Source organism: Lagenorhynchus albirostris, chromosome 8 (genome assembly GCF_949774975.1).
Source record: "Lagenorhynchus albirostris chromosome 8, mLagAlb1.1, whole genome shotgun sequence".
NCBI lineage: Eukaryota > Metazoa > Chordata > Mammalia > Artiodactyla > Delphinidae > Lagenorhynchus > Lagenorhynchus albirostris.
In genome coordinates this window covers 85,178,052-85,204,102 of record NC_083102.1, presented here as the reverse complement: position 1 = coordinate 85,204,102, position 26,051 = coordinate 85,178,052, and the positions used below count along the sequence as shown (strand labels likewise).

The following is a 26,051-nucleotide window of genomic DNA, read 5'->3' as shown; positions in this document are numbered from 1 at the left end:
CATCTCCCATCCCCTCTGGGCTGCACCTGGCCCCCTGCCCTAAAATTGCCTTCATATGAGTTACCATTACTGGCTGTTGCTGGGCTGTTCCTGCTGTTCCATTCCAACAATGCTTTTGTAAGTGCTGTTATCACCAGCCACTGCCAAGCTGCCTCGATTTGTATTTTGAGCTGCTTTGTAAACTCTGAGGTTGGTACTTACATTTAGTGTTTTCTTTGTTATTTCAGCTTGGTTTGTAAGTTATCTGCACTTAGCAGAAGAGAAGCATCAGATAGCTACTGTAGCTTAGTAACTTTCTGTTCATATCTTCTGATAGTGTTACTTGTACTTCGAGGAGATATTGGGAGAGAGAAACAACCCAGAGAAGATTGGAAGGAGGCAGAGATAAGGAAGAGAGGAAGTAGGGAGGAAGTAGGAGATAGCCGAAAGGTAAATGGAGGGAGTGCTACTAGTACTCTTGCCCCTGGCTTAACATAGTCTTTACTCTGTCCTGGTAAGGAAAGAATACATTCCCCTTAGAAAAATTCTTAAAGCAGCCGTTATTACTGATTCAAAGCCCTTTTCACTAAGCCCGTATCTTTTGGCCCTCTAGGGTTCTGGTTCACTCTGCAAGTTTACAGCTACTTTTTTTTTGCTTTGACCATTGGCTTCTAGGCCTGTGTTATCAACTGCTTACTGATCTTTCTCAGGATGTTCCCAGGCACTTCAGGTCCAACATTCTATCTTTCTTCCCAAATAAATTTCTCTTCTTGCATATCCTGGCTGATTAATGGTTCTGTTCTATCAACTTTTCAGTCTTCCTTTACCTTATTCACCACCTTCCCCCTCCCTTTCCAGCCCAGTACAGTTTCCATGAAGCTTCATAAATACCTTTCCAGCACACACTTTCACTGTCTTTGAGTTTCTCACATTTTTAAGATATCAAGTAACTTCACTTCCCTTGGTGTTTTTCCACATCTACGTTTTCCACAATATTCAAGGGAGAGGTAAAGGGAACAGTTAATAACTGGTATTTCTATCTCTTTCTTCTCTAGGCAGAGAAAGTCACAGGTTTTCTCTGCACCTTTTATTTTCTCTTTTGCCCTTTCTCCTCTCTATTGTAATTCATTTTCCTCCCTCCCTCTGCCACTCTTAAACGATCTTTGTTCTATGGCTCATTCCCTTAGTCTCTCCATGCCTCTTAGGGTAATATAGAAAGAAAAGGGTCAGAAGATTAGACTTTTGAGTCTTGCAGCTCTGCTGAGGTGTGTTCTTCATAACCAGAAAGCATCAGAGCTCTGTAGAGCATATGGGCGGTATGGCCTGTCTGTCCCCTTTAGTAGTCTTGCAGGAGAAGGTCAGGAAGGAAAGGGGCCTGTTTGTACGAGACAGAAATTTTCTAGGCTTTCATGAGTGTGTTAAGAAGAAATCCTAACAGGCAGTTTCCCAGAGAGTAGGCATTTGGAGGTAGTGTGGAGAATATAATTAACCTCATAGTCAGAAGGTCTGTGTTCTAATGGCAGCTTTGCCTCTAAGTGGCTATGTGACCTTAAATAAGTCACTTAGACCTCTTTATATTTCTGATTCCTTGTTTCCAAAATGAATATTTAGCATAGATGAATTCTAAGGTCCTGCACAGTTCTGATAGATTCCAATAGAACTGAGTAACTGTAGTGTTAAAGGTAACATTTTTTCCCCATTTGAAAGTCCTTTTGTTTTTTGAGCTGCCTGAAGGCAATATACTAGTTTTATTTTTCCTGTCTTGCAAAACTGATACTTTGGAGAAAATTCAAGGGAATTTATTTAAGTATAATTAAATACAATTGCTTTTTAGTAATGTTTTATGACAGACTTAATCTGCATTGAGCACATTTTAATTTTATGTGGGATTTACATTATGTTTCTACTAATATTTCTTTTGGATAGCCATTCTTTCACCCACCGTAGTCTCTGAAGAGGACTCTGCAAGCATTTGCCTGTTAATCAAATGGTTTATTATTTTCCATGTTATATTTTTTGTATTGAGAAAAACTTAATACCTATAAATGAAGAACCTCAATTGTAGTCTTTTAGGTACTTGTAAGCTACGTTACTAACATTTTTCTAGAGTATTTCAGTGGGTGAAAGAGGTTACTTCTTTTTCTTTGCGTTCTTTGTTTTTACTTCTTCCATTATGTAGAATCTTGTACAGAGTTTTCCTTTTTTTCATGTGCTTTGTGTTACAAAAGGTCCTGTGTCTCCATTGTATATTAAAATGAATTTATCAGAATATTTATGTATCCATACTAATGGTAAAGTATTTGGGTAAAGGAGAGTATTAAAACTAAGTTAAGGGCTTCCCTGGTGGCACAGTGATTGAGAATCTGCCTGCCGATGCAGGGGACACGGGTTCGAGCCCTGGTCTGGGAAGATCCCACATGCCGCGGAGCAACTGGGCCCGTGAGCCACAACTACTGAGCCTGCGTGTCTGGAGCCTGTGCTCCACAACAAGAGAGGCCGCGATAGTGAGAGGCCCGCGCACCGCGATGAAGAGCAGCCCCCGCTTGCCACAACTAGAGAAAGCCCTCGCACAGAAACGAAGACCCAACACTGTCAAAAATAAATAAATAAATAAATATTAAAAAAAAAAAACCTAAGTTAAACCACTAATTGCAACTTAATAATTACTGAGGTAGTTCTTTAAAAAATAAGACCTTAAAAATATATTATTAACCATAATAAAATCGCTAAAATTTTGATCCTAGATTTTGCTCAAAGACCAGGTGATTTTTTTTAAATCATTTTTTAAATAAGTTTATTTATTTATTTATTTATTTATTTTGGCTGCGTTGTGTCTTCGTTGCTGCGCGCGGGCTTTCTCTAGTTGCGGTGAGTGGAGGCTACTCTTGTTGTGGTGCACGGGCTTCTCATTGCAGTGGCTTCTCTTGTTGCAGAGCACGGGCTCTAGGTGCGCGGGTTTCAGTAGTTGTGGCACATGGGCTCAATAGTTGTGGTTCGCGGGCTCTAGAGTGCAGGCTCAGTAGTTGTGGCGCATGGGCTTAGTTGCTCCACGGCATGTGGGATCTTCCCGGACCTGGGCTCGAACCCGTGTCCCCTGCATTGGCAGGCGGATTCTTACCCACTCCGCCACCAGGGAAGTCCAGACCAGGTGATTTTGACCAATAATTGTTTGGTAAGTTAGGGCATGTCTCTTAGAATTGCTATTTGTAAGACCTTAAAAGTTATAAAATAAGCTGAAGTAGGACATTGATTTACATGTTTATTTTTTATGATAGATATTATATTTCTGAATTATTTGTTGTAAAAATAAGGTAGTGATTAAAATGCTGAGAAATAACTACCAGATTTAATTATTAACAGATCATAATTTCTGCTGGTAACCTATCCAGAATAAGCTAGTCCACATAACATGCTTCACATATTTTCCTTTTTAGATCAAAGAAAGCAAAGAATTCAATTGATAAATCAACTGAGACTGACAATGGCTATGTATCCCTTGATGGGAAAAAGACTGTTAAAAGCAGCGAAGATGGAGTACAAAGCCATGAACCTCAGTGTGAAACTCTTCGAGCAGAAGAGGCAACCTGGAACACAGGAACACTGAGGAACATTCCCAGCAAAGTAAGTGTGATTTTTAAAAGTAATTTGTGTGATTTTATGTTAGTTAATGGGAAGTGACTTAGACATAGTAGTTGCCCTTGAGTATATGTATTTTCTCCAGAATGTGTTCTGTGAGCCTTTACAAATCACACTGATGAAGCTGAAAATCCGATAAAGTAGTGTGAATAAACCTGATTTCTAGTATAACTTGGCACCTTCTGAATTGATTGATGGCTCCAGTTTTTCTGAAATGTTAAAGCACTTTATAATTTATAGTTGATATTTGTTAAACGTTACTTTTTATTTCCCCATTTCTGTGTGTATGTAAGAAGTTATTTCAAATGGAACATCTAAATTATTCTAGACACTGAACTAGGACCCTGGTTTTCCATTAATGTTCTCTTTAAGAAAATATTACCTTGTTTTTCCTACCTTTGTTACCTTTGGTGTCAGCACATTTGTTTTGTTTTTAATTTGAAAAAAAGTCTTACTGAGGAAATATTTGCTAAGGATAACAATTGTTTACTTTACCAGAAGAAGCCCTGGGTTTATTGTAACAAAGCTTAATGTAATATCTTCTTTCTGTTTGTTTACCTGAAGATTTTTGGTTAAATAATCTATTCTTTTTTAATTTAATTAATTTATTTATTTGTTTGTTTTTAATTTTTGGCTGTGTTGGGTCTTTGTTGCTGCGCATGGGCTTTCTCTAGTTGCGGCAAGCAGGGGCTACTCTTCTTTGCGGGGGGCGGGCTTCTCATTGTGGTTTCTCTTGTTGCAGAGCACGGGCTCTAGAGCGCAGGCTCAGTGGTTGTGGCGCATGGGCTTAGCTGTTCCGTTGCATGCGGGATCTTCCCGGGCCAGGGATCGGACTCGTGTCCCCTGCGATGGCAGGCGGATTCTTAACCACTGAGCCACCAGGGAAGCCCAAATAATTTATTCTTTAAAAGCTGTTACAGTAAAAAAAATATATATATATGGTCAAATTAAAAGATGTTACCTTTGTTACATTTAGGAACGTAAGCATGAACATGTGTGTTGAGGAAAGTAAAGGAAGAAAAGAGGATTCTCTATTTTGAGTGAAGTATGTGTTATTGCTTGACAGTACATGTATTTTCAGTACCTGTAGCTATATAATAAATAGCATGGGGCAGCAATGAATCAGAGTCCCTTACTCTGCTTTTAGATTTTTGAGGCATTTAACTCTCTGGTAATGTGAGCCTCACATCACTAGCATCAGTCAACAAATAAATTAAGTTTTTAGTCATGCAGTTTTCAAACACATTTCCAGATATGTATTACCTACTAACGTCATATAAGAGGAACATGAAAGTATCAGTAAAATATCTGCTCTGGAGTCTCTCAGTTTCAGAACTTCTGGAATCTGATTATCTCTAAAAAATCAATATTTACATGGTGTTGTCTGCCTCATATGTATTTCATTCAGCTACCAGTCACCTCCTCATTGCCTCATAGCCCATTATTAAATCAGTGCTGGTCTTAAGATTGATAGCATTTTTGGTTTGTGAGAATAATGTAATTCATTTTAGGTCTCTCAAGCTTCCTTTAAAGGGTCTCTGTTCTGCTTTTATACTATTTTACTTTCTCAATTTTGTAAGACATTTCAGATCCTTTTGTGAACAGAAATGTCATAGAACAATATTTGACAAATGACTATTGAGTTACTTTAGTCACTGATTTAAGACATTTTTTAGAAAATCAGGTAGTACTAATCAATTACTCTGAGATCTTTAGAGGTATTTGAAGGTATATGTGTATATGTATGTATAATTTAAAATTTTGCAGTTTTAAAGCTGCAAGGTTAGTCAGAAATTACCAACAACTCTTTTTATACTCCTAACCTAGGATACCCAAAGGACAGTAACAAATGTCTCTGATGAAGTCTCCAGTGAAGAAGGTCCAGAAACAGGATACCTATTGCGCCGTCATGCAGACAGGACTTCTGAGAGCATTCTTCGGAATAGAAAGTCACACCATTATAAGAAACATTACCCTAATGAGGTATATACTTTGGCCTTGCATCTGTACATATATATCTATTTTGTATGTTTTTAATTTACAACTTTTTTCAACAAATTTATGATTATTGAAATAGCAGATATTTCCCGTGAATCTCAATATCTTACTGTTATATGATCTGGACTTACAGAGGAGCAGTTTTAGATTAATGTATTTCACACATGATAGCCACACACTTGTATTCATTTTGTGCATTATCTCTGAAGACTCATACATTGAGTTTGTTGTTTCCTTTTAAAGAAGATCCTGGAGAGACAATCTGTGAACTCCTATGTTAGTCTTTTCCACGATTTGAAAGGCTTTATAACTTCTAGATTGTAGCAAAGTTATTATTCTAAGTGACTTCCTTCATGTTACTGTCACCAGTTAAGTCGCCCAGGCTATAAAATTCAATTCCTTTTTCTTCTTGATTCTGTTTTTCTTTGTTAATGTCTGTTTTTCTCCAAACCCTTTTCCAACTTTATCACATCTCTTGAAGTTATTGTATCTCTTGAAATATTTAAATAGAAAAAAAATTTCATTCAATTGTATTTTCACATTTTATTCTAAGGACAATACATTTTCTTGCTTGAAGGCACATGAATTACTTTTTACCTCACTTTTTGATAAACATTACCTTCTACTCTTTTTGTACTGTATTAGAATATATATATTTTTTCTTGATGATTTAGGGTCAAACTTGCGAAAAATCTAATATTACGCTGTGCTGGAGTATGAATAGCTTAAGAGTTTTAAGATTAGAAGAGTTACTTTTTCTTTGTACACTCTTCTTTGTGGTTTTATCTCTAGTCAATCTTTCTACGTGACTACAGCGGTTTCTTCTCTCAGTGGCTGCCATTAGAAAGACACTAATGCCAGTATGTCTACTCATTGCCTCTTCATCCACATTATCTGATGTACCGTTTAGTGTTCCTAAGCCAGTTAACCATGCTTGTGAAATTCAAAGTCTTATTCCATGCACAGGTAGAAGTCTGTTGGTCCTGGAAAGAATTCAGGACCTCCAATAGAAGGAGGTCTCCACTCTCCTATAAAATAAATTACTTGGCTTTAGAGGTACTTTTCTCTCCCCTAATCTTTACTTTTCTTGGTTTGCAGCTATATTTTGAAATATTGAGATTCTTGAAGGGCAGACCATTATTCTACTAATCTTAACTTTTAAAAAATAAATGTTTCTTAAAATCTTCCAGATTCCAAGTAAGGCTGATAATTAGCTAGTAGGCATTGGTTGTTTTAAATCTTTTTAAAAATGATATAAAAGATTACTTAAAAATAAAATCTGGTCTTCAAATTCTTCATCTGTGAAGTGAGGAACTTTAGACTAGAAAATATTTAAAAAGCTGTATTTCAGTTCCAAATTTTTTTACTCTCAAGTCAAACCACCTTCAAAGTTGTTCTTACTTTTTATTGAAAAAGCAAAACACAGCCTCCTTTGAATAAGTAAAATTCAGACAGAGGATTTGTAGCGTTGTTTTGCATCTATATGTATTTATTACTGTACTCTTCAAATTACTGGTGATACGGTTTTCTTTTAGGGTGAGGCACAAAGAAATCATTTGGGGAAGCACTTTGTGCAGGGGTAAGACTGGTGGACCTTACTTGAAGAGTACTGGTCAGAGACCCAGCCATTTGTTGTAAGCCTCCCAGATGTCAGAATCTATAGATATACTTTTTAGGGACATTTTTCAGGAAGAATCATCCAATCTTCTGGTGGCATGGGGGTGGTAGATATTATACCACGCTGTCATGGTGTTTGGCACCAAGGGGGTTGGGGATGAGGTAGTGATCTTGCCATTCAGTGTGTTGGACTTTCACCTAACCCTCTTCCCTCTTACCCCTCAACGCCCAAACCCTACCCCCACCCTGGTTTCTTGCCTTTTTCTACTATCTACTATATCTGATTGGCTTCTTCCAGTCTCTTGTTGGGAAGATGGTGGTAGAATTACTTGGTTATCTGAGATATAGGCGGTGTCCTGGGGAACCGGTAGCTCTGTTTAAGCATTTGTCCTGTTTCCTAGCTCTGTCTTGCTTTGTTTAACTCTGCAGGTATCTTTAATTTTTATTCCCTATTGTGGATTAGCTTTTCATCTGATGAAGGCAGCATTTGATGGAAAGCATAGTGAAGAAACCATGGGCATGGAGTCAGACTACTTAAGTGACTTTGGAAAAATTATTTAACTTACCTGAGTCTCAGTTTCTGCCTCTGTACAGTGGGGAGGGAGGGAGACTGGCCTCATCAGATTGTTAAGTTTAAATAAGATTATGCATAATTGCCATGCACAAAGCATTTATGTTATAAATGCTTATTCCCTTCATCTATTTCAGTTCAAATAAATAAACTTTCTTAATATGATTATATTCTCAGTTTTAGCTATCTGTCTAAAGATTTGAAATAAGCAGAACAAATTGTATTAAATGAGCAGTAGCTCATTTCCTATTTTTTGGCTTAATTCAGCAATTTGTAGTGAAATTTAAAGTGGCCACTAACTACCTAAATACTGCAGATAAAATTCTGTTTGAAATGTAAGCAATTATAGGCAATAATTTTTAGATTTTACATTTGTAAAATGGCCCACTTATTAATCAGTATTTGACAAAATACATTTATAATGAATTATAGATATTTCTTTATCCCTGAAATCACCCATTAGTTTCACTTAAACAGTCATCAGGCCTTTAATCCTATTACTTATTTCTGTATCTGATTAACAAGTCTGCATCAGAAATTAGTTATAGATAATAAGCTAGTTTTATCAAAATTTTTGGATTAGCAATTACTTAATACAGTCTGTGTCTTGCTATCTAATGAAAACTGTTGTGATGAAAACTGCTTATGCTTCAAATATTCTGTTTGACATTAGTGAATCGGAAGTATTTTTAGAGTGCTTTTCACGAAAGAAAGCTGACTAATTTTTACCCTTTTCTCTTTCTGTATTTTTTTCCTTTCTTTTTTCATTTCCTGCTCAACTCTTTCGGAAAATTTTTACGTCTCCCTCAAACAACCTTCCTCCCACAAATACTCTATCAGTACACTAAATATATATTTATTATCCCATTCTAATATCAATAAATTATCAATAATATATCTCATTCATTTAAGACATTTTGTTACCTGTGCTAATGATGGCAAAAAAAAGTAGTGTTTGGCTTCTGTCTTTCATAGACTTATAGTGTATTTGAGAGTTTTGATTTATTTGAGAATATGAAATACATGAACATCTAACACAGACAGTATTACAGATGCCAGACAACAGTGCAAAATTTATCATTAGATGAATATAAATAATAATAACTCGCTTCAGGGACAAAGTAATCGTTCTAAATAGAGAGTGCCTTTAAAGTAACATTTGTCGAGCGCCTTTGTACTAGGTTTGTATTAAAAGCTACAGTGCTCATTTAATTTTTAATATCTATTTTAGGTAGGTAGTTTTATTCCCCATTGGTAGATGGCTAAACAAAGACTCAGAAACAAGGTAAGACAGCTGGAAAGGGGTAGAGATGGTATTTTCCTGACACTTTTTGTTAAGTAGGCTTTAAAGGAGAGTAGGATTACAGTAAGAGGTAGGAACATGATCAGAGGCTAGAGTGGCAAAGAGCAAGCTGTGTTTAGAGGCTAAGACGTAGCCCAGTGTCACTGGAGGAGAAGTGGAGAACAGGATCCGAAGTAGCACATTTGAAGACAAGGCTCGGTGAAGGAATGTGAACTTTATGAAGAACAGTGGGAAGCCACAGAAAGATTTTTGTCTGAGGAATGAAAAAATAGCTTCACTGTGGGAAGGTTAATCTGGAAAGAGGGGAAGGCCTTTCAGATAGAGGTCAGTCAGGAAGGTCTTAGAGCAAACAAGGTGTGAATGATGAAGTTTGAACTGTGGTGATAACATGGAAAATAGAGAGGGTAAATATAAAACATTTTGAAGTAGAATTGACAAAATCTTAGTGACAGAGGATAGCTAAAAACAAATCCAAAAATTTCAGCATACTTGACTACATAAGGATGGCTATTACCATTCTTTATTTAGGAAAGGTTATTTGGAATTAAATTAAAATGTAGTCAAAGGTATTTATTTTGTACGTTAAAAACTCTTAGGAAAAAGGTAAATTGATCAGAAATTATTTAACTTGTGCCTTTTAGTTTTTCACTTTTTTACAATAGATTAAGAAACATGAGTTGGCAGTTATTTTCCTGATATAGATTATTTGTTAATTTTATATCAATTTATTGAACTTCTGTTTGAAAAACAAAAACAGTAGATACATGAAATCTATTGTTGCTAAAAAAAAAAACTAAGAACTGCATTAAACACATCAATTAAAGTGGGTTAACATTCACTGACTATGCAGTCCATATGGATTTAGGCTAGTCTCTGAATTCTGAACTTTGTATAAACTTTAAGAGAAAACAGGCACAACCTTTGCCTTCAAAATAACACTTGAGCTGAGATGTGAAATCAAATTTTGATATGAGGAAATTTTGTTTCTCCTTAAAAAATATTATGTATTTTAATGCTTTGCTATTTATTTCACTGTCATTTGACAGTGTGTGTGTTGTTTTAGCAAAAAGTAGCAATATATATTTCTGATAGAATCCTTTGAGTTGGAAAGGGTACATAAATTGTATTAATGTCAAAGAATATCTTGATTTCAGGATGCCCCTAAATCGGGTACTAGTTGCAGCTCTCGCTGTTCAAGTTCCAGACAGGATTCTGAGAGCACAAGGCCAGAATCTGAAACAGAAGATGTATTATGGGAAGACTTGTTACATTGTGCAGAATGCCGATCATCTTGTACCAGTGAGACAGATGTGGAAAATCCTCAAATTAATCCATGTGTGAAAAAAGAATATAGAGACGACCCTTTTCATCAGGTTGGTTTACAGTGTTGGATTATGTGGGGCTATAAGTCCAGCTCCTTTGAATGTAAGTACAGATTTTACAGAGGTGAAGAAAAAACGTACAATTAAAATAATGTTCCTGTATTATTTTTATTTTCATGTGAGCTGCAGTCTGGCTTCACTGGAACATAGAATCTCAGTATTTGTATAATGATTGTGTCACTCACCTTGCAAACATATATTCCTGAGAAATTGTCAGTAAATAGAGTTTTGTAAGTCAAATTGTACTTTAGATGCGTTAGTCCTTTTCTCACTCAGCATACCTCACGGTCAGTTTCATCTATACCTGTGGTCTTAACTCCACCTATAAGATTATAATTCACAAATTCACATCTCATGAGTATCAGATTTGTATCTCCAAGTGCCTATAGTAATGCTATCCGACAGAAGTATAATGAGAGTTACATGTGTAATCTAAAATTTTCTGGTAGTCTCATTTAAAAACATTTAGAAAGGCGGAATTAATTTAAGTATGTTTTGTTTAACCCAATATATTCAAAATATTATCATTTCAACATATAACTAGTATGAGAAATATTAATGAAATATGTTACATTTTTTAATACTTTCTTCAATATCTGTTGTGAACACTTAACAGCACATCTCATTTGGACTAGCCACATTTCAAGTAATCACTAGCCACATGTGAGGAGGATACCATATTGGACAGCACAGGTCTATAGGATATCTTCATTTGAATGTCCCACCAGTACTTCACATTTACCAAATACTTCGTCTTCCTTCATAAATCTGTTTTTCTTATGAATGACATCTCCATCCACTCACTTGCCAGTTCAGAAACCTGGGGGTTACACTTCCTTACCTTTTTCTCTCTCTTATCCAACTTCTCGTCAAACCTTAATAATAAAACCAACAAGTAAACTCTTAGACAACTAGAGATGGAAGGAAACTTCCTTAATCTGATAAAAGGTAACTGTCAAAGAACCTTCTAAAGACCTGTCATACTTCATGATGAAATTTTAGGATCTTTTTTTTTTTTTTTTTTTTTTTTTGCGGTACGCAGGCCTCTCACTGTTGTGGCCTCTCCCGTTACGGAGCACAGGCTCCGGATGCGCAGGCCCAGCAGCCATGGCTCACGGGCCCAGCCGCTCCGCGGCATGTGGGATCTTCCCGGACCGGGGCACGAACCCGTGTCCCCTGCATCAGCAGGCAGACTCTCAACCACTGCGCCACCAGGGAAGCCCTAGGATCATTTTTATTAACGTCAGGAACAAGAAAGAGATACCCATTATCACTGCTTTTTCTATCAAAATCCTACCAGCATGTATGTTTGTTTGTGTTTTAGTTGAACTTAGACTGATATAAAGTCCACATTAAAGAGCAAAATGTCAAGAATAGCAAAAATAATTTTGAAGAACAGAGGACTTTTCTTACTGAGTATAAAAATTTACTTTAAAGGTGTAGTAATTAAGATGGTATGGTACAGCTGTACGCTATAGACTGAATATTATGTCCCCCCATAATTGATATGTCAAAGCCTAATCCCCAATGTGATAGTATTTGGAGATGGGGCCTTTAGGAAGTGATTAGATCATGAGAGTGGAGCCCTCATGAATAGGATTACTGCCCCTGTAAAAGAGGTGCCTTAGAGAGCTCCCTTTTCCCTTTCATCATGTGAGGTTACAACAAAAAGAGAGTAGTGTGTGAACCAGGAAGTGAGATCTCGCCAGACACCAAATATGCCAGCACCTTGATCTTGGACTTCCCATCCTCCAGAACCGCAAGAAACAGATTTCTGTTGTCTGTAAGCCATTTAGTCTGTGGTATTTTGTTATAGCAGGCCAGGCAGACTCAGTGTGTAAACAGATAGACCAATGGGACAGAATAGAAAACCCAGAAATAGTTACCTTTTTGTATGGATCCCTAATGTATGACATAAGTGACATTGCAAATCAGAAAAAGGATGGACTGTTCAGTATATGGTTGTGGGTCAAATAATTATCCAAAGACAAAAATTTATTCCAGATAGTTCCTAAGTGTAAAGAAATAAAACTTTAAAATATTTAGAAGAAATTATAGGAAAAAAATACTTGTTACTTTAGGTAAGAAAAGAATTTTTTTCTAGCTCATTAAAGAAAGTTTATTTTAAAATATTTAATATTTCTTTATTAAAGGAGAACAGGCAGGATATAAGCTTTATAAACTTTCCAAAGAGAGAACATTGCTAGCATTCCAAATGGAGAAATTATTGCCTTGTGTGAGAACCAGGCCTTTAGCCTTTCACTTTACAGGTGTCTGCATATGAAATATTTTTCTCACAAGATCATAATGCATAATGAGCTTTTGAAAATTAAAATTGTAGGTGAATTTTTCTCGCTGCTTCATTACTATATTAGTTAGGGAGGAGGTTCATGGTTAATTCTCAGGACAGATTTACCCAAGGCATACCTTGTATTATAAGCAGGGTTTTGCGATGCCCCTCAAATTACACTACATGGAATGTCAGCTTGGGCTACCCTGTCCTTCGTAGGTAAGCTTTCTTCTCAGATTATCAGGTACTAGGGTAAAAGTACCAATGGAGGCTTTTGGATTAAGCCTTTTGTCTTTTCATCCCAAGCTTCATCCAGCGTCGGGAGGGGCTCACGTGTGAATATGGACATCCTAGGGTCCAACACCCTACTTCCTTCCACATCATTCCAAACCAAATTCCTTGGCCACTCCTCTGGCCCAGATATATACACATTGGTGGGGTCCCTCTCCAGAGGGACCTGGGCAAGAGGCCTGTGCAGGCCTAGGAAGGCAGCTTGGGACCAGTAGGATAGGGAACTCTAGGTCCCATGGATCCAGAAGGGTATGGGTTCCAGATATGCATATCCCCAACTCTGCAAACTCCTTACTTCACAGGGAGCGGCACTGCTGGAGCAGAGCCAGAAAGGGGGCCTCTGAAGTGCAGAGCCCAGAAGAGGGAACCTGGCTCCCTCCATCTAGGCTAGTGCTAATCAGATTTAGGAAAACTTGACTTAAACTCTCCCAAAGCCCAAAGCTTGCTGAATAACATCTGTTATTTTCTCCGGGTTTGTGTATTCATGGTCCCCTGCTCTGGCTAATCTCCAGGCAAGTACTACTTCTGTTTCACCTCACACCAACCCAAATTTGAAATGCTACTACTTGACACATTTTTAGGAAAAAATATTCTCATATCAAACATCTTATTTTTAGTCAGTTCTACTGAAGACTTGGTGTTGAACAGTTCTCTCTTTATCTCTGCTTTCTCCTTCCAAGGAACAAAATGAATTCTATTCTTATCATCAGAAAAAGGGTTGTGAGAGAGTATGTGTAATGAGATTGTAACACATGTGTGTCTATACACAAACATGTAACTAAAGTTCAATAGAAGAGAAACACATGGGGTTTAGCTGAGGCACATTAATGGCAGAATAATTGACTGAAAGTCTACAAGGCACAGAGGGTCCCCAGGGCTGCTGATTCCTCTGTCCTAAGTCCTAGTTAAAGTTTCCCTTGGACACCACAAAATGTTTCTGATGAAAAACACCATCATCCAATCACTACCTTTATTTGAGCTAGCTGGAATTTCCATTCCTTGCAAAAAATACTGGTTTTTCACTATTTTAAGAAAAGAATTTTTTAATGCTCTTATTCAAAGCTGATGTTAATATGAATCTGCACAACTACTTCGGAGAGCACTTCGTTACTTTATAATAAAATTGAAGGTCTGCATACTATAAGACTCTTCTCACTCCAAGAATACTTTAGAAGATGGGCACAAGGAGGCATATTAAAAAATGTTCATTGCATTTTATGTGATAGTGAAAGATGGAAAATAATGCAATAGCCAACAATAGTAGAATTAATAAATCATGGCATATGGTAAAACAATATACAGCAGTGAAATTGAATGAACTTAGTTACATATATCAAAAAGAATAAATCTTGTGAATATAACTTTGAATAAAAAAGCAAGTTTCAGAATTATACGTACAATATACCATTTATAATGAAGTTTTAAAAGATGCAAGGTTATATATTGTTTATGAATAAAAGCATATGCAGTAAGCATATAAAAACATGCAAGGGAATAATGAACACCAAATTTAGGATAATAGATCTGGGGAATTAAAAAGGGAATGAGAGCAGGGAAGGGTACAGAGTAAGTTTCAATTTTGCCTGTAATTTTTGTAAATTAAAATACCTGAAGCAAATGGGGGTAAAATAAATATAAAACCAAGTATTATTATTCTCGATCTGATTGAAATGTTTCTTTTAAAAATATATCCATTCATTTTGGCTTCAGCTTCAGGAAAACTGTTAGCGGAAAGAAGCTTTGCTACAGAGGGCTGAGGGGTGAAAATGAGGAATGAGGTTTAAGAAGCATGGACCTGACAGGTTGGAGAAACTGAAGGAATGTTTTGGTCCCCACCTCCTAAATGTGAAGATGTGAGACACTTGAGCACTTATGTGCATAGGAGAAAAAAACAGTAGGGAAGAATTGAAGAGGTACAGGAGAAGTTGTTGAATGATTAGGGTTCTGGAGGGGAGGCATGATTAGGAAGCTTAGCCTCCTGCAGGACGAGGAACACGTCCTCTGCTGAAATAGGAGGAGGAAGAGTGCACGAAGCAGGTAAGACCACAAGGGAGTTACTGCCTGATGATCTCTGTTCTTTGATGTGCAGGAGGCCAGGTGGTCTATTAACAGTAAAGAAGTGAGATGAATAAGGGGCTTGTGGATGGTGGTGAAGGCTTGACATTTTCATTTGTGGGAAATGGAGATGATGGGGAGAGAGTTTGTGTTTGCTTGTGTTCAAGCCAAGTAACACATTAAAAAGAGTCACACTGCCACGTGGTTGAGGGTCCAGTTGGAATCTGAAACTATGAATTTGTAGTTGCCTGTTCTACATAGTTGTATGCTTTTCTCTGGAATATAGTTGTAATAATTATAATAGTAGCAAACATTTAATAAGCATTTATTATATATCTTCCACTGTGCAAAGTAATCTAGATGCATTGTCTCATACAATCCACATGACCTATAACAATGTAGGTTATTTTTTGTTTCGTAGATGAGAAAATGGAGGCTCAGAATTAAATAATGCACCCAAAGTCATACAGTGTAGGCGCTAAATAGTTGCTATTCAAGGGACAAGAGAGAGGATGATATGCTGGTTGAAATAATGGATATGGTAAAAATCTAGACATGTTAGATTGAGAAGGAAATGAAACCAAGAAGGGACTGATAGTTTGAAGAATAGGTATGTTCAGGGAAGAGTGTGTTTTGAATTGAAGGTTTGAGAGACCTGGTAAGATGAGAGGCTGTGGCTGGAGACTCATTTCAGATGTAGAGCAATTTGTGGTGACAGGGTCCAGGGTGTGGCCATGGGAATAGCCAAAACTCCCTGGAATTTAAGAAGTGAAAAAAACAATGAACAATGCATGAGAAAAGGGTGTTGGATGAGTCATCTGTGTATTCATCTAAGTCACAGAGGATAATAACTGGAATTGAGGTTTAGGAAAACGCCTATGAGCCATTTCCCCAGCAATCCCATAAGTGGCACAGAGGCAGGGACCATGTGTTTTGCTCATTGTTGTATCACACAGTGCCTGGTACATAGTAGGTGTTTAATATTAGTTGGATGAATGAATGAAACAAAATAAAGTTTTTCAAAACATGCCGATTAGGCCTTTCTTAAATGATTAAAAAATTTGTTTTAATGAATGCTCTACAGAATAAATTGGTCCTAAATCTGTCACACTACTCTGCTTCTTTTTTTGGTAAAATAAACATTTTTTAATGTTCTACTCTGCATATTAATTATAGTATTCTAGGTTTACTTTGGTTTTGCTTTTGGGTTATATACTTGATTATACACACATTTTGTATTCTCAGGCTCCTAAAAAATAAGCTCATGTTTTCAGTTTTAGCTGAAATTAGCTCCCTTTAATGAAAAGCTGCCTGCTTTTTTTCTTGTTTGACTAAGGTCTGTATTAGGTTTGGAGGATCCTTTTCTGCCTACCATGAAGACTGAAAAATTCCTCCTCATGTGAAGAAGCACTGAGTATTTGAATCAGCGTGTTCTAGTCAGTATGTCACCAAATTTGTAGTTTTGTTTTATTTTCTTGGTGAATAGTTACTGAAACATTTCTAAAAGAGAAAATTTTTCTCCTGTAGTCACGGCTGAGTATATAATAAAATATAAAGCCACATTCAAGTGAAATTAATTCTTCAGTGGGTAAAGCCGTATTTTAATGGCTACAGTTACCACAGGTGGAAACTTCAGGAAAGCAATTGTCATGGTGAATTTACCTGAAATAAAACATGCTGCCATTTAAAGTGTTAAGGTTTCCAGGCAGTTGTGAATGAACAGGGAGCAAAGCAGTTGAGATTTTGATGAGGATAAAGAGCAACCATTGAAAGAGTTGCAGATTTTAGTTTGAAAAACGTAACTAAGAAGAATCTATGTCATAAAATTATAAAATGGAATGATTTGCTCTGATGTTTTCTTTGAAACTTTTTTAAAAAGTCTCACGTACTGAAGGCAGTACATATTTGTACAATATTTTAAAAAAATTTTAACATCTTTATTGGAGTATAATTGCTTTACAATGGTGTGTTAGTTTCTGCTTTATAACAAAGTGAATCAGCTATACTTATAAATCTATCCCCATATCCCCTGTTTTTGAGTACATTTCACACACACACGCCCCTGTATCTTTTAATTAATTGTTTTAAAATTCTCCAGTTTCTAGTTGCTCTCTACTCTCTTGCCTTTTGCCTTTCTGGAAATAGGAAAATGCTATCAAATGCTAGTTAGAAGGTACTGGTGCAAAATGAGTACTTTTGGAAGTAGAGTGAAGAACTTTTCGATTTCCTATTTCTGTCTCTAGATGTACATTCTTGGTATAGTATGTCTTGCTTCATGTAATTCACTGTTACAGACTGAGAATTAAAAGGAAAAAAAAGCCTGTATATTGGTGTTTTAATCTGTTACCTCTGTGGCTTAACACTCTTTCCATTCAGCTTTTCATACTTGTTCTTAGCTTTTTAGTTCCATTATGTTTCATAATTATTAAAGTTCCAGGGAAATTTTGATACATATTTTGGTGCAAATTATTTTTATCCCAAACTAGAGTATTTTGTTTGGGGAAAAATTATAAAATGTAATTTGAGGAATTAAGTGGATAGTTAATAACTAGTATCTCATAGCTCTTAAGGCTCTCCAGTAGTGAAATATATACTGTGAAGGTTAATGTATATTAAAATACTATATCTTTGGAACAGATAAATTTTTACAGAAAATCTCTTGATAGCCAAATAACTAAATGTAAAAGAGGTTTGCCAGTAGCATAACTACTGGCATTATGGTTTGCCTATATAATTGTTCATAAAGAAAATTAATGTACGAGGTCAGAATAATTCCCATGTCTATTTTCTTACATATTATTGTATTATTATTTTATACCTTTAACTGAAATGAGTCAATGCAACTTTACTTCCCCTAGAGGAAAATATCTTCCTTAAGTTTACAGAAGCATATCTTTACCATATTTCAATCATGTTTTTGTCCTCAAAGAATATTCTGAAGTAGATTCTTCTGTTCATTGTTAGAAGTTATTTCAATGAAATATGTTATAAAAATAACTTAGAAATAATGTAATGTAATAAAACAAATTTATCAAATTTATCCCATTCTGGGGCTAATCTTTTAGTGTTATTTCTATCAATATCTGATAATGTAAATATTAGTGTTTTATTAATTTGTTGCCATCTTTAACCCCCAGCTATCCTATTTTGAAGTTTTATTCTTTTAATTATAGATCTGAAACAAACAAACAAAAAACCTCAACTTTAAGTATCTGATTTTTTTGCATTAACGCTTTCAGTTTTTCTTTTTACCTTTTTCTATTCCTTGAGACTTCGAGAGATACGTTATTCTAGTTGGGAGAGTCCTTCTACCTCTAGGTGCTTCAGTTCACAATATTTGCTCCAAGGGGGAAAAAAGTTAAATTGATCCTTTGGAGAATTGCTAGATTAAAAAATCAGAAAAGTAACTAAATCAAATATTAAGAGTAAGTTTGTATCTCTTTCTGAATGAGATTGTATCACTGTTTAGTCCTTCAAAGAGGTTCATATCTCAGCTATCATATTCTTTTGTATTGAATGATCATAAGTTGGACAGTCAGTAGTATGAACAATTAGTAATATGAATTTAATGTGCATTTGTTTTTGAACACTTGTATATTAAGAGAAAAGAGACAGATTGACGACTAAGTGCTTTTGCTGACAAATTTTAGAGGATTTTTGAACAGTAGGTTGCCTAATAGATGTTACAGAAAGTTCTTAACTTATGTATTTTTATAAACATAATTTCTTACGCCATCTGTTCAGTGTATATGCTAACTGATTTTTTTGTGGTACGCGGGCCTCTCACTGTTGTGGCCTCTCCCGTTGTGGAGCATAGGCTCCGGACGCGCAGGCTCAGCGGCCATGGCTCACAGGCCTAGCCGCTCCGCGGCATGTGGGATCTTCCCGGACCGGGGCATGAACCCACGTCCCCTGCATCGGCAGGCGGACTCTCAACCACTGTGCCACCAGGGAAGCCCGCTAACTGATTTTAAGATAGAATTTTTTTTTTTTTTTTTTTTTTGCGGTACACAGACCTCTCACTGTTGTGGCCTTTCCCGTTGCGGAGCACAGGTTCCGGACACGCAGGCTCAGCGGCCATGGCTCACGGGCCTAGCCGCTCCACGGCATGTGGGATCTTCCTGGACTGGGACACGAACCCGTGTCCCCTGCATCGGCAGGCGGACTCTGAACCACTGCGCCACCAGGGAAGCCCTAAGATAGAATTTTAGTGTCATTGAAATTGTACACAATATAGCTTTGTACAGATACATATATTCTATAAATGTAAGTGCATTCACCAATTTCTGTTTTTTAGTGTAGATAAAATAGGGTGTGTATACAGATATATACACACATATATATCTTAATTATGAAATGCAGTTAATATATTCACCAATTTCTTTTTTTTTTATAGAGTCATTTGCCCTGGCTCCATAGTTCCCACCCAGGATTAGAAAAAATAAGCGCTATCGTATGGGAAGGCAATGACTGCAAGAAAGCAGACATGTCTGTACTTGAAATCAGTGGAATGATAATGAACAGAGTGAGTTTTTAAATTTTATTTGTTTAGACAGTGATTATTAATATATTAAATGATTACTGAAATACTAATAACCTACTCACCTCATTTCTTCAACCTGAAAAAGTTAATTTGTATTTAAACAGTGATTTCAACAGTGATTTGTTACCAAATCACTCTCACCTTTTAATGTTTCATATTCTGATTAAGAAGAGATGATACAGTCTAAAATTTTCTACTTTTATGGGTTTTTTTTGCTTTCAATGGGTCAAATTTAGGAGCTGCTAGATATATACAAGTGTTGATGAAAACGTATTTTCCTGTATCATTTACCATGGTTCATTTATTTATTACTACCCAAAACATTAAAAAAAAAATCAAACTGGAAAATTTGTATTGATGCTTGCCAACTTAAATATATAGAAGTAATGCAACTAGTAAAAATCTTGAGTTATTTGAAGATGTAGAATACAAATACTATGGATTTTAATTTCAGTTTCTATTATTATTTCTCTTATTAGATCATTACTACTTTTTAAATTTTACCTGATTCCTCTGGACAACTAAGCATGATTTAAGTTGCAATTTTAAATTTCTTGTGTATTGTTAACTAGAACTTTTGTGCACACGTTATGTGGGACAGGAATTAAAATAACTGGTTTCAGAAATTGATCTACTTCACGTCCTATTACATATCTCAGTGTGAGCTATGAAAAGCTATTGACAAGGAGTCCCTAAAGACTTGGATCTAGGTGATATTCTGTACCTTAAGTATCTGGGAATTTTTACATACTGTGTAATATCATGATAAAAAGGTAGCTAGATGATATTTAAGATCCCTCCCAGTCCTACCAATTTTATATTTTCCCATTATTTAATTTCCAACCTTCTTTTTTTATAATTCCCCCGCCCTTTTTCCCCCCTCTTATTTAATTTTTACCCCTCTAGCATAGTCTCTCTTCTGAAATGGTTTCAGAAAAAAATATATATGTGTGTATGTATATAAAAGATAATGGTTTTAGAGTTTAAGGAGATATCCATTTGTATATTGAACTCTTTGAAGAAAAACACAAATTATAAATTTATCGAGTAAGTATATAATTCTAGATTTTTTCTGTAACTGAATTTAAGTGTATATGAGATCTCCTCATTCTTTTCAATATTGCAGTGTTTGTAAGTATTTCTAACTTTTTAATGAGATAAATAGAATTTTTTTTCAAGATCCCAGTTAAGACTGGGTTAGTAAATCCTTTTGCATCTACTTAGTGAATTAGAGATCTGATAATGAAGTGTTTTTAAAAACTGAAAAAATAATGACTTACAGACTTTGAGTAAATTTAAATTTCATTATTCATGTATTAAAACTAATATATTTTAACAAAATTATTTCATATTGCTATAAATAAAATAATGCTTCATTAGGAATTTATTTTACTGTAGATAAAATTTGTGTAAGTTTTTTTTTTTTTTCTTTTTTCGTCTCTCTCTATAAAGGTAAACAGCCATATACCAGGAATAGGATACCAGATTTTTGGAAACGCAATCTCTCTAATCCTGGGTTTAACTCCATTTGTTTTCCGACTCTCTCAAGCTACAGACTTGGATCAACTCACAGCACATTCTGCTTCAGAACTTTATGTGATTGCATTTGGTTCTAATGAAGATGTCATAGTTCTTTCTATGGTTATAATAAGTTTTGTGGTTCGTGTGTCTCTTGTGTGGATTTTCTTTTTTTTGCTCTGTGTAGCAGAAAGAACTTATAAACAGGTGGGTATAATATAGACTTCTGAATAGAGAATATTTTCATCCTTTTCATAATATTCAAGGTATTCCTGAAGTATTTTAGAATTTCATTAAATCATTTTGAGCTAATTATTTTCCTATTTTGTTTTTGTAATACGTAACCAAATAAAATCTTAATAATCCTTATTTTGTTGATTTTTGTTTTTATATGGTAATCTACTTGAAAATTAACTTTTATTTTAATCTTTTTTAGCGATTACTTTTTGCAAAACTCTTTGGACATTTAACATCGGCAAGGAGGGCTCGAAAATCTGAGGTTCCCCATTTCCGATTGAAGAAAGTACAGAATATAAAAATGTGGCTCTCTCTCCGGTCCTATCTTAAGGTAGAATGGTAGTGATAAAAGTACTCTTAACGTGCTGGCTCCCTCTCATAGTTCCAGTTTCTTTGTCATTATGTATGTATGTCTAGATTTATAGTCAGATTTGTACTCATATGGTGCTATATGGCCACACTTAGTGTTCATTTTGATCCATATGCAGAAATTCAAAATAAATGTTAAACTGGTTCTTTACAGTAAAACATCTGAAGTCTGAAAGGCTTAAATGCATTTTAGGTAGATGATTCAAGATCAGATTGTCCTAAATTTATCTTTGTTCATAAATCTTACCAACTTCTACTCATTCAAAAGCTAGATTAAAGATTTTGTTTCTACCTAGAATGATTATCACAAGCCAGCAGAGGGAGCCCACTGCTTAAAAAAAGAATAAAAAAAAAATCTGTCAGTGAGTCGTTGAAGTGGCCTATTACTATTTGGAAATTTTAGCTTGCAATGCTAAGCCATCCTTTTCATGCCATTCTTTTTCCTTAATCTTTTAAAATAACTTTCCTAATTATGGAATTAAGATATAAAAACTCAGGAGGGAAATGGGAAACATCTGAATTAGTTTTAGGACAATACTTCTTCTGAGGATTATTTGTTGCATTAGCAGTGAATTTCATTATGTATGGAGTAATCATGTCTTAATAAAATTGACCTAAAGGCCAACTATCCTCTGACATACTTAAGTCTTTAATGCTTTTCATTTTGAAGTAACAAGGAAAGAAGTAGAAAAAATATGCACTGTCTACACTTCTATTTAAAAAATTCATTATTCTGTTTATTTAACTTGTTAAATTCAGCTAAGTTAGTCTCCACTGGGAGATGCTACAGATTGGTGTAGATTATTTTTTCCTCACTGTGACACTTCTGGAAGGATAGATATGATCTTTGTTCCCTGTCTTAGTGAGAAGCCACCTAAAATTTCCCCTCATTATCAACCCTAAGTAGGTATTGTATTCTTTTATGCATTGATTATTTTATTCAATAAACATTTATTTAATGTTAGCCATGTTCCATTCACTATTGATGAGATAAAAATCCCTACCCTTAGGAGCTTACACTTCAGTGAGGGAAATACGTAACTCCAGACCTAGGAATTATCCTCAGTGCTGACTTCCTCTCTTGCATTTCCAACATTCAGTTTATCACCATTTCCCACCCTTTCTGCTTCCAAAGTATATCTTTTTTTTTTTTTTTTTTTTTTTGCGGTACGCGGGCCTCTCACTGCTGTGGCCTCTCCCGCTGCGGAGAACAGGCTCCGGACGCGCAGGCTCAGCGGCCATGGCTCACGGGCCCAGCCGCTCCGCGGCACGCGGAATCCTCCCGGACCGGGGCACGAACCCTTGTACCCTGCATCGGCAGGTGGACTCTCAACTACTGCGCCACCAGGGAAGCCCCAAAACATATCTTGAATCCATTTACTTCTTTTTTTTTTTTCCCATTTCCACCACCCTAATTGCAGCCACCCATCATCTTCTGCATTGGACTACTGCAGCTGCCTTTTAACTGGCCTCACAGCATTCCTATTTTCTCCTTCTAATATTTTCTTCAGTTTGCTACCAGAGATGTCTTAAAAATGTATATTTGAACATATTCTTAAAGCTTTCTGAAGGTTCTCCATTGATCTTAGGATGAACAACAAGATCTTAGCAATGCCCTTGATGACCTAGCTCCTGTGGATAGCCTCTCTGTCCCTCTTGTCTCGTTTTGAAACACTTTCTTCCCTGCGTTCCAGCCATACTACACTGCTTTAGTTCTTTGAATGCACTATGATCTTTTCTGTTTTATACTCTTGCACATGCCCTTCCTTCTACCAACAACACTGCCATGTGCCATCATGCTCCTGCACCTTAGTTTGGTGTAAATATCACTTCCTTGGAGAGATCTTCCCAGGCCTACATAATCTTTTTGGGAGTTAGGAGTATGGGCCTGTGAAGATCTCCCTAAGGAAGTGATATTTACACCAAACTCCCTACCAATTTTCTCAAAGCATTTTATACCTTTCCTTCGTAGCACTCCTCACAATTTATATATACATCTATGACTATGAGCTTGATGTCTGACTCCCAACAAGTTCCTGTGATGATAGAGTCCATGTCTGTTTTGTTCTCTGCTGTGTTCCCAGCTCCTAGCACTGTGCCTCATTCTGAGCAGATGCTCAAAAAAACATGTTGAATAAATGATTAGTGTTTGACAAAATGCAATATTTGGAAGTTAACCTAAGAATTCTAGGCTGTATATTCACCATTTTCACTGTGTTGCAAATCCTCAGGAAATAGTAACACTTTATAATTAGAATTCATCTCACAAATTAGGTATATTCTCAGTGCTGTAAGCTATGATCAACGTGCAGTGATGGATCAATACCTAAATTGAAAGCATGGAATTAGCTGCTAATTAGTAAATATATTTAAAAGTGTTTTCCGTTTTTTCCCCAGCGTCGAGGTCCTCAGCGATCAGTTGATGTCATAGTTTCATCTGCTTTCTTGTTAACTATCTCAGTTGTATTTATCTGTTGTGCCCAGGTGAGTTAACTTATTCTGTAGAAATTAGATAATCAGATCTATAAATATTCAACTTTCTAATAATAAACAATCAAAGTAATAAGTAATTTGACATTGACTTTTTACAGGTTTTTTTCTGTAGAATAAATAAATGCATGTTACTCATCTTTGTCATGAACAGCAGCTAGCTTATTCTCAGGGGTCTATTGATTGAACATATAATAATTAGTTTTTGTCTACAATTCACCTGGTTATCTTTATTTCCCAAAACAAAGTTATGAGTTAGAGTTAGGAAAATTTTCAGACTATTTTCCATGAATCTCTTCTTTCTTCACATTTAATATTAATTCTTTTATTTTGTATCTGAATTGTCACTGTGAGTTGACTGCCTCATGCTCTGAAAAAGAATTCTCATTGACCAAGATTAGTCAGGAAGCACAAAAATATCTCAGGATATATTCTATGCTATGAAATTTAAACTTCCATTTCCAGTAATAAGACATACTAGATTACCTGAAAATTCTTCTGCTTTAGAACATCATACAATTCTGGGAAAAAACACAGCCTTTTAATATACATAAGTGAGCTTTTTTATATACATATTACATATATGTCTGTGTTTATAGGACAGTAAGGGGCCAAAAATGAAGATAAAACTGAAAAACAGCAATTAATTATATGTGTTAATGTTATGGTGAGGTACATTGTCAGTGTTAGTATCTGAGAGATTTGAGACTTTATGCCCATATGAGGACAAGAAGATGAGGCCTTGACCTGCCATACCTCCTTATAAATACACTATAAGGCCAGAATCCTCAAAGGGCCATAGTCTGAGTGAAAATGTGGAATAAGAAAAACAGTGTGCCTAACAGCACAGAAAGATAATAAGGAAGCTTGTCTGATTCTGCCTAGATTTTGGCAAGGAGGCAGGGAAAGTCTCTCCTAAGAATATATAACTGTAGGTCTGCCTTTCACACAGGTTCAGGGTTCAAATGTACATTACAGATCTTGTCCTGTTACCCCTGTGTCAAGAAGTTAATATAAAAAGTAGTCCTAGACTCCTGGATACCTGGAAGAAACAAAACCAAGACTGTTCTTGGAGATGTGACAGCAGCCCTAGGCCTCACAGGATTTCCACAGATAAAGCCCCTTCAGGTTTCAGAACACATGAAAAAACAATCCAACATGAGTGAATCAACAGATTAACACACAGCAGGAATACATCTCCAGCTACTTCATATCTGGTCAGATAAACTATAAGGTTGTTTAAAATGATTGATGATGTATATAACACTAAGAAAAAACAGATTTGAAAAAGAACGAACATTGCTTCATAGAGGTAAAAAAATACAGTTACTGACATTATTATTAAAACACAACAAACGGAATAAATAGCAGATTTAAGACAGCTAAAGAGAGTGAACTGGGAGATGGAAGAAATTACCCAGAATATAGAACAGAGATGAAGAGATGGAAATATGAAAAGGAGATTGAGACAGTTGGGCGATCCAACATATATCTAATAGGAATTTCAGATGGAAAGAAGAGGGAGAGCAATATTTGGAGAGGTAATGGCTAAGAGTTTTTCTGAATTGATGGAAGACATTAATTTTCAGGTTTAGGAGGCACAACAAGAACAAGAAGCCACAATAAAAATAAATCGACACTTAGACACATTATAGAAAAACTGCAGAACACCAAAAACAGAGAAAAATCTAAAAGCAACCAAAAGGAAAAAGACTGATTTCTTTACTCACAATTGCTTATTGCATTTCAGTCTTTTCTTCAAGGTTTAATTT

General features: G+C 35.8%; 1 protein-coding gene across 1 annotated transcript in view; it reads left to right on the top strand.

The window, feature by feature from the left end:
- Nucleotides 1-26,051, top strand: part of PHTF2 (putative homeodomain transcription factor 2) — a 187,383-nt gene that overhangs the window by 76,876 nt on the left and 84,456 nt on the right. Inside the window, exons 8-14 of the mRNA XM_060157214.1 lie at nucleotides 3,414-3,600; nucleotides 5,443-5,598; nucleotides 10,259-10,477; nucleotides 19,519-19,647; nucleotides 21,118-21,390; nucleotides 21,620-21,751; nucleotides 24,187-24,273. Of these exons, the coding sequence (XP_060013197.1) occupies nucleotides 3,414-3,600; nucleotides 5,443-5,598; nucleotides 10,259-10,477; nucleotides 19,519-19,647; nucleotides 21,118-21,390; nucleotides 21,620-21,751; nucleotides 24,187-24,273 (1,183 nt within the window). The remainder of the gene's footprint in view (nucleotides 1-3,413; nucleotides 3,601-5,442; nucleotides 5,599-10,258; nucleotides 10,478-19,518; nucleotides 19,648-21,117; nucleotides 21,391-21,619; nucleotides 21,752-24,186; nucleotides 24,274-26,051) is intronic.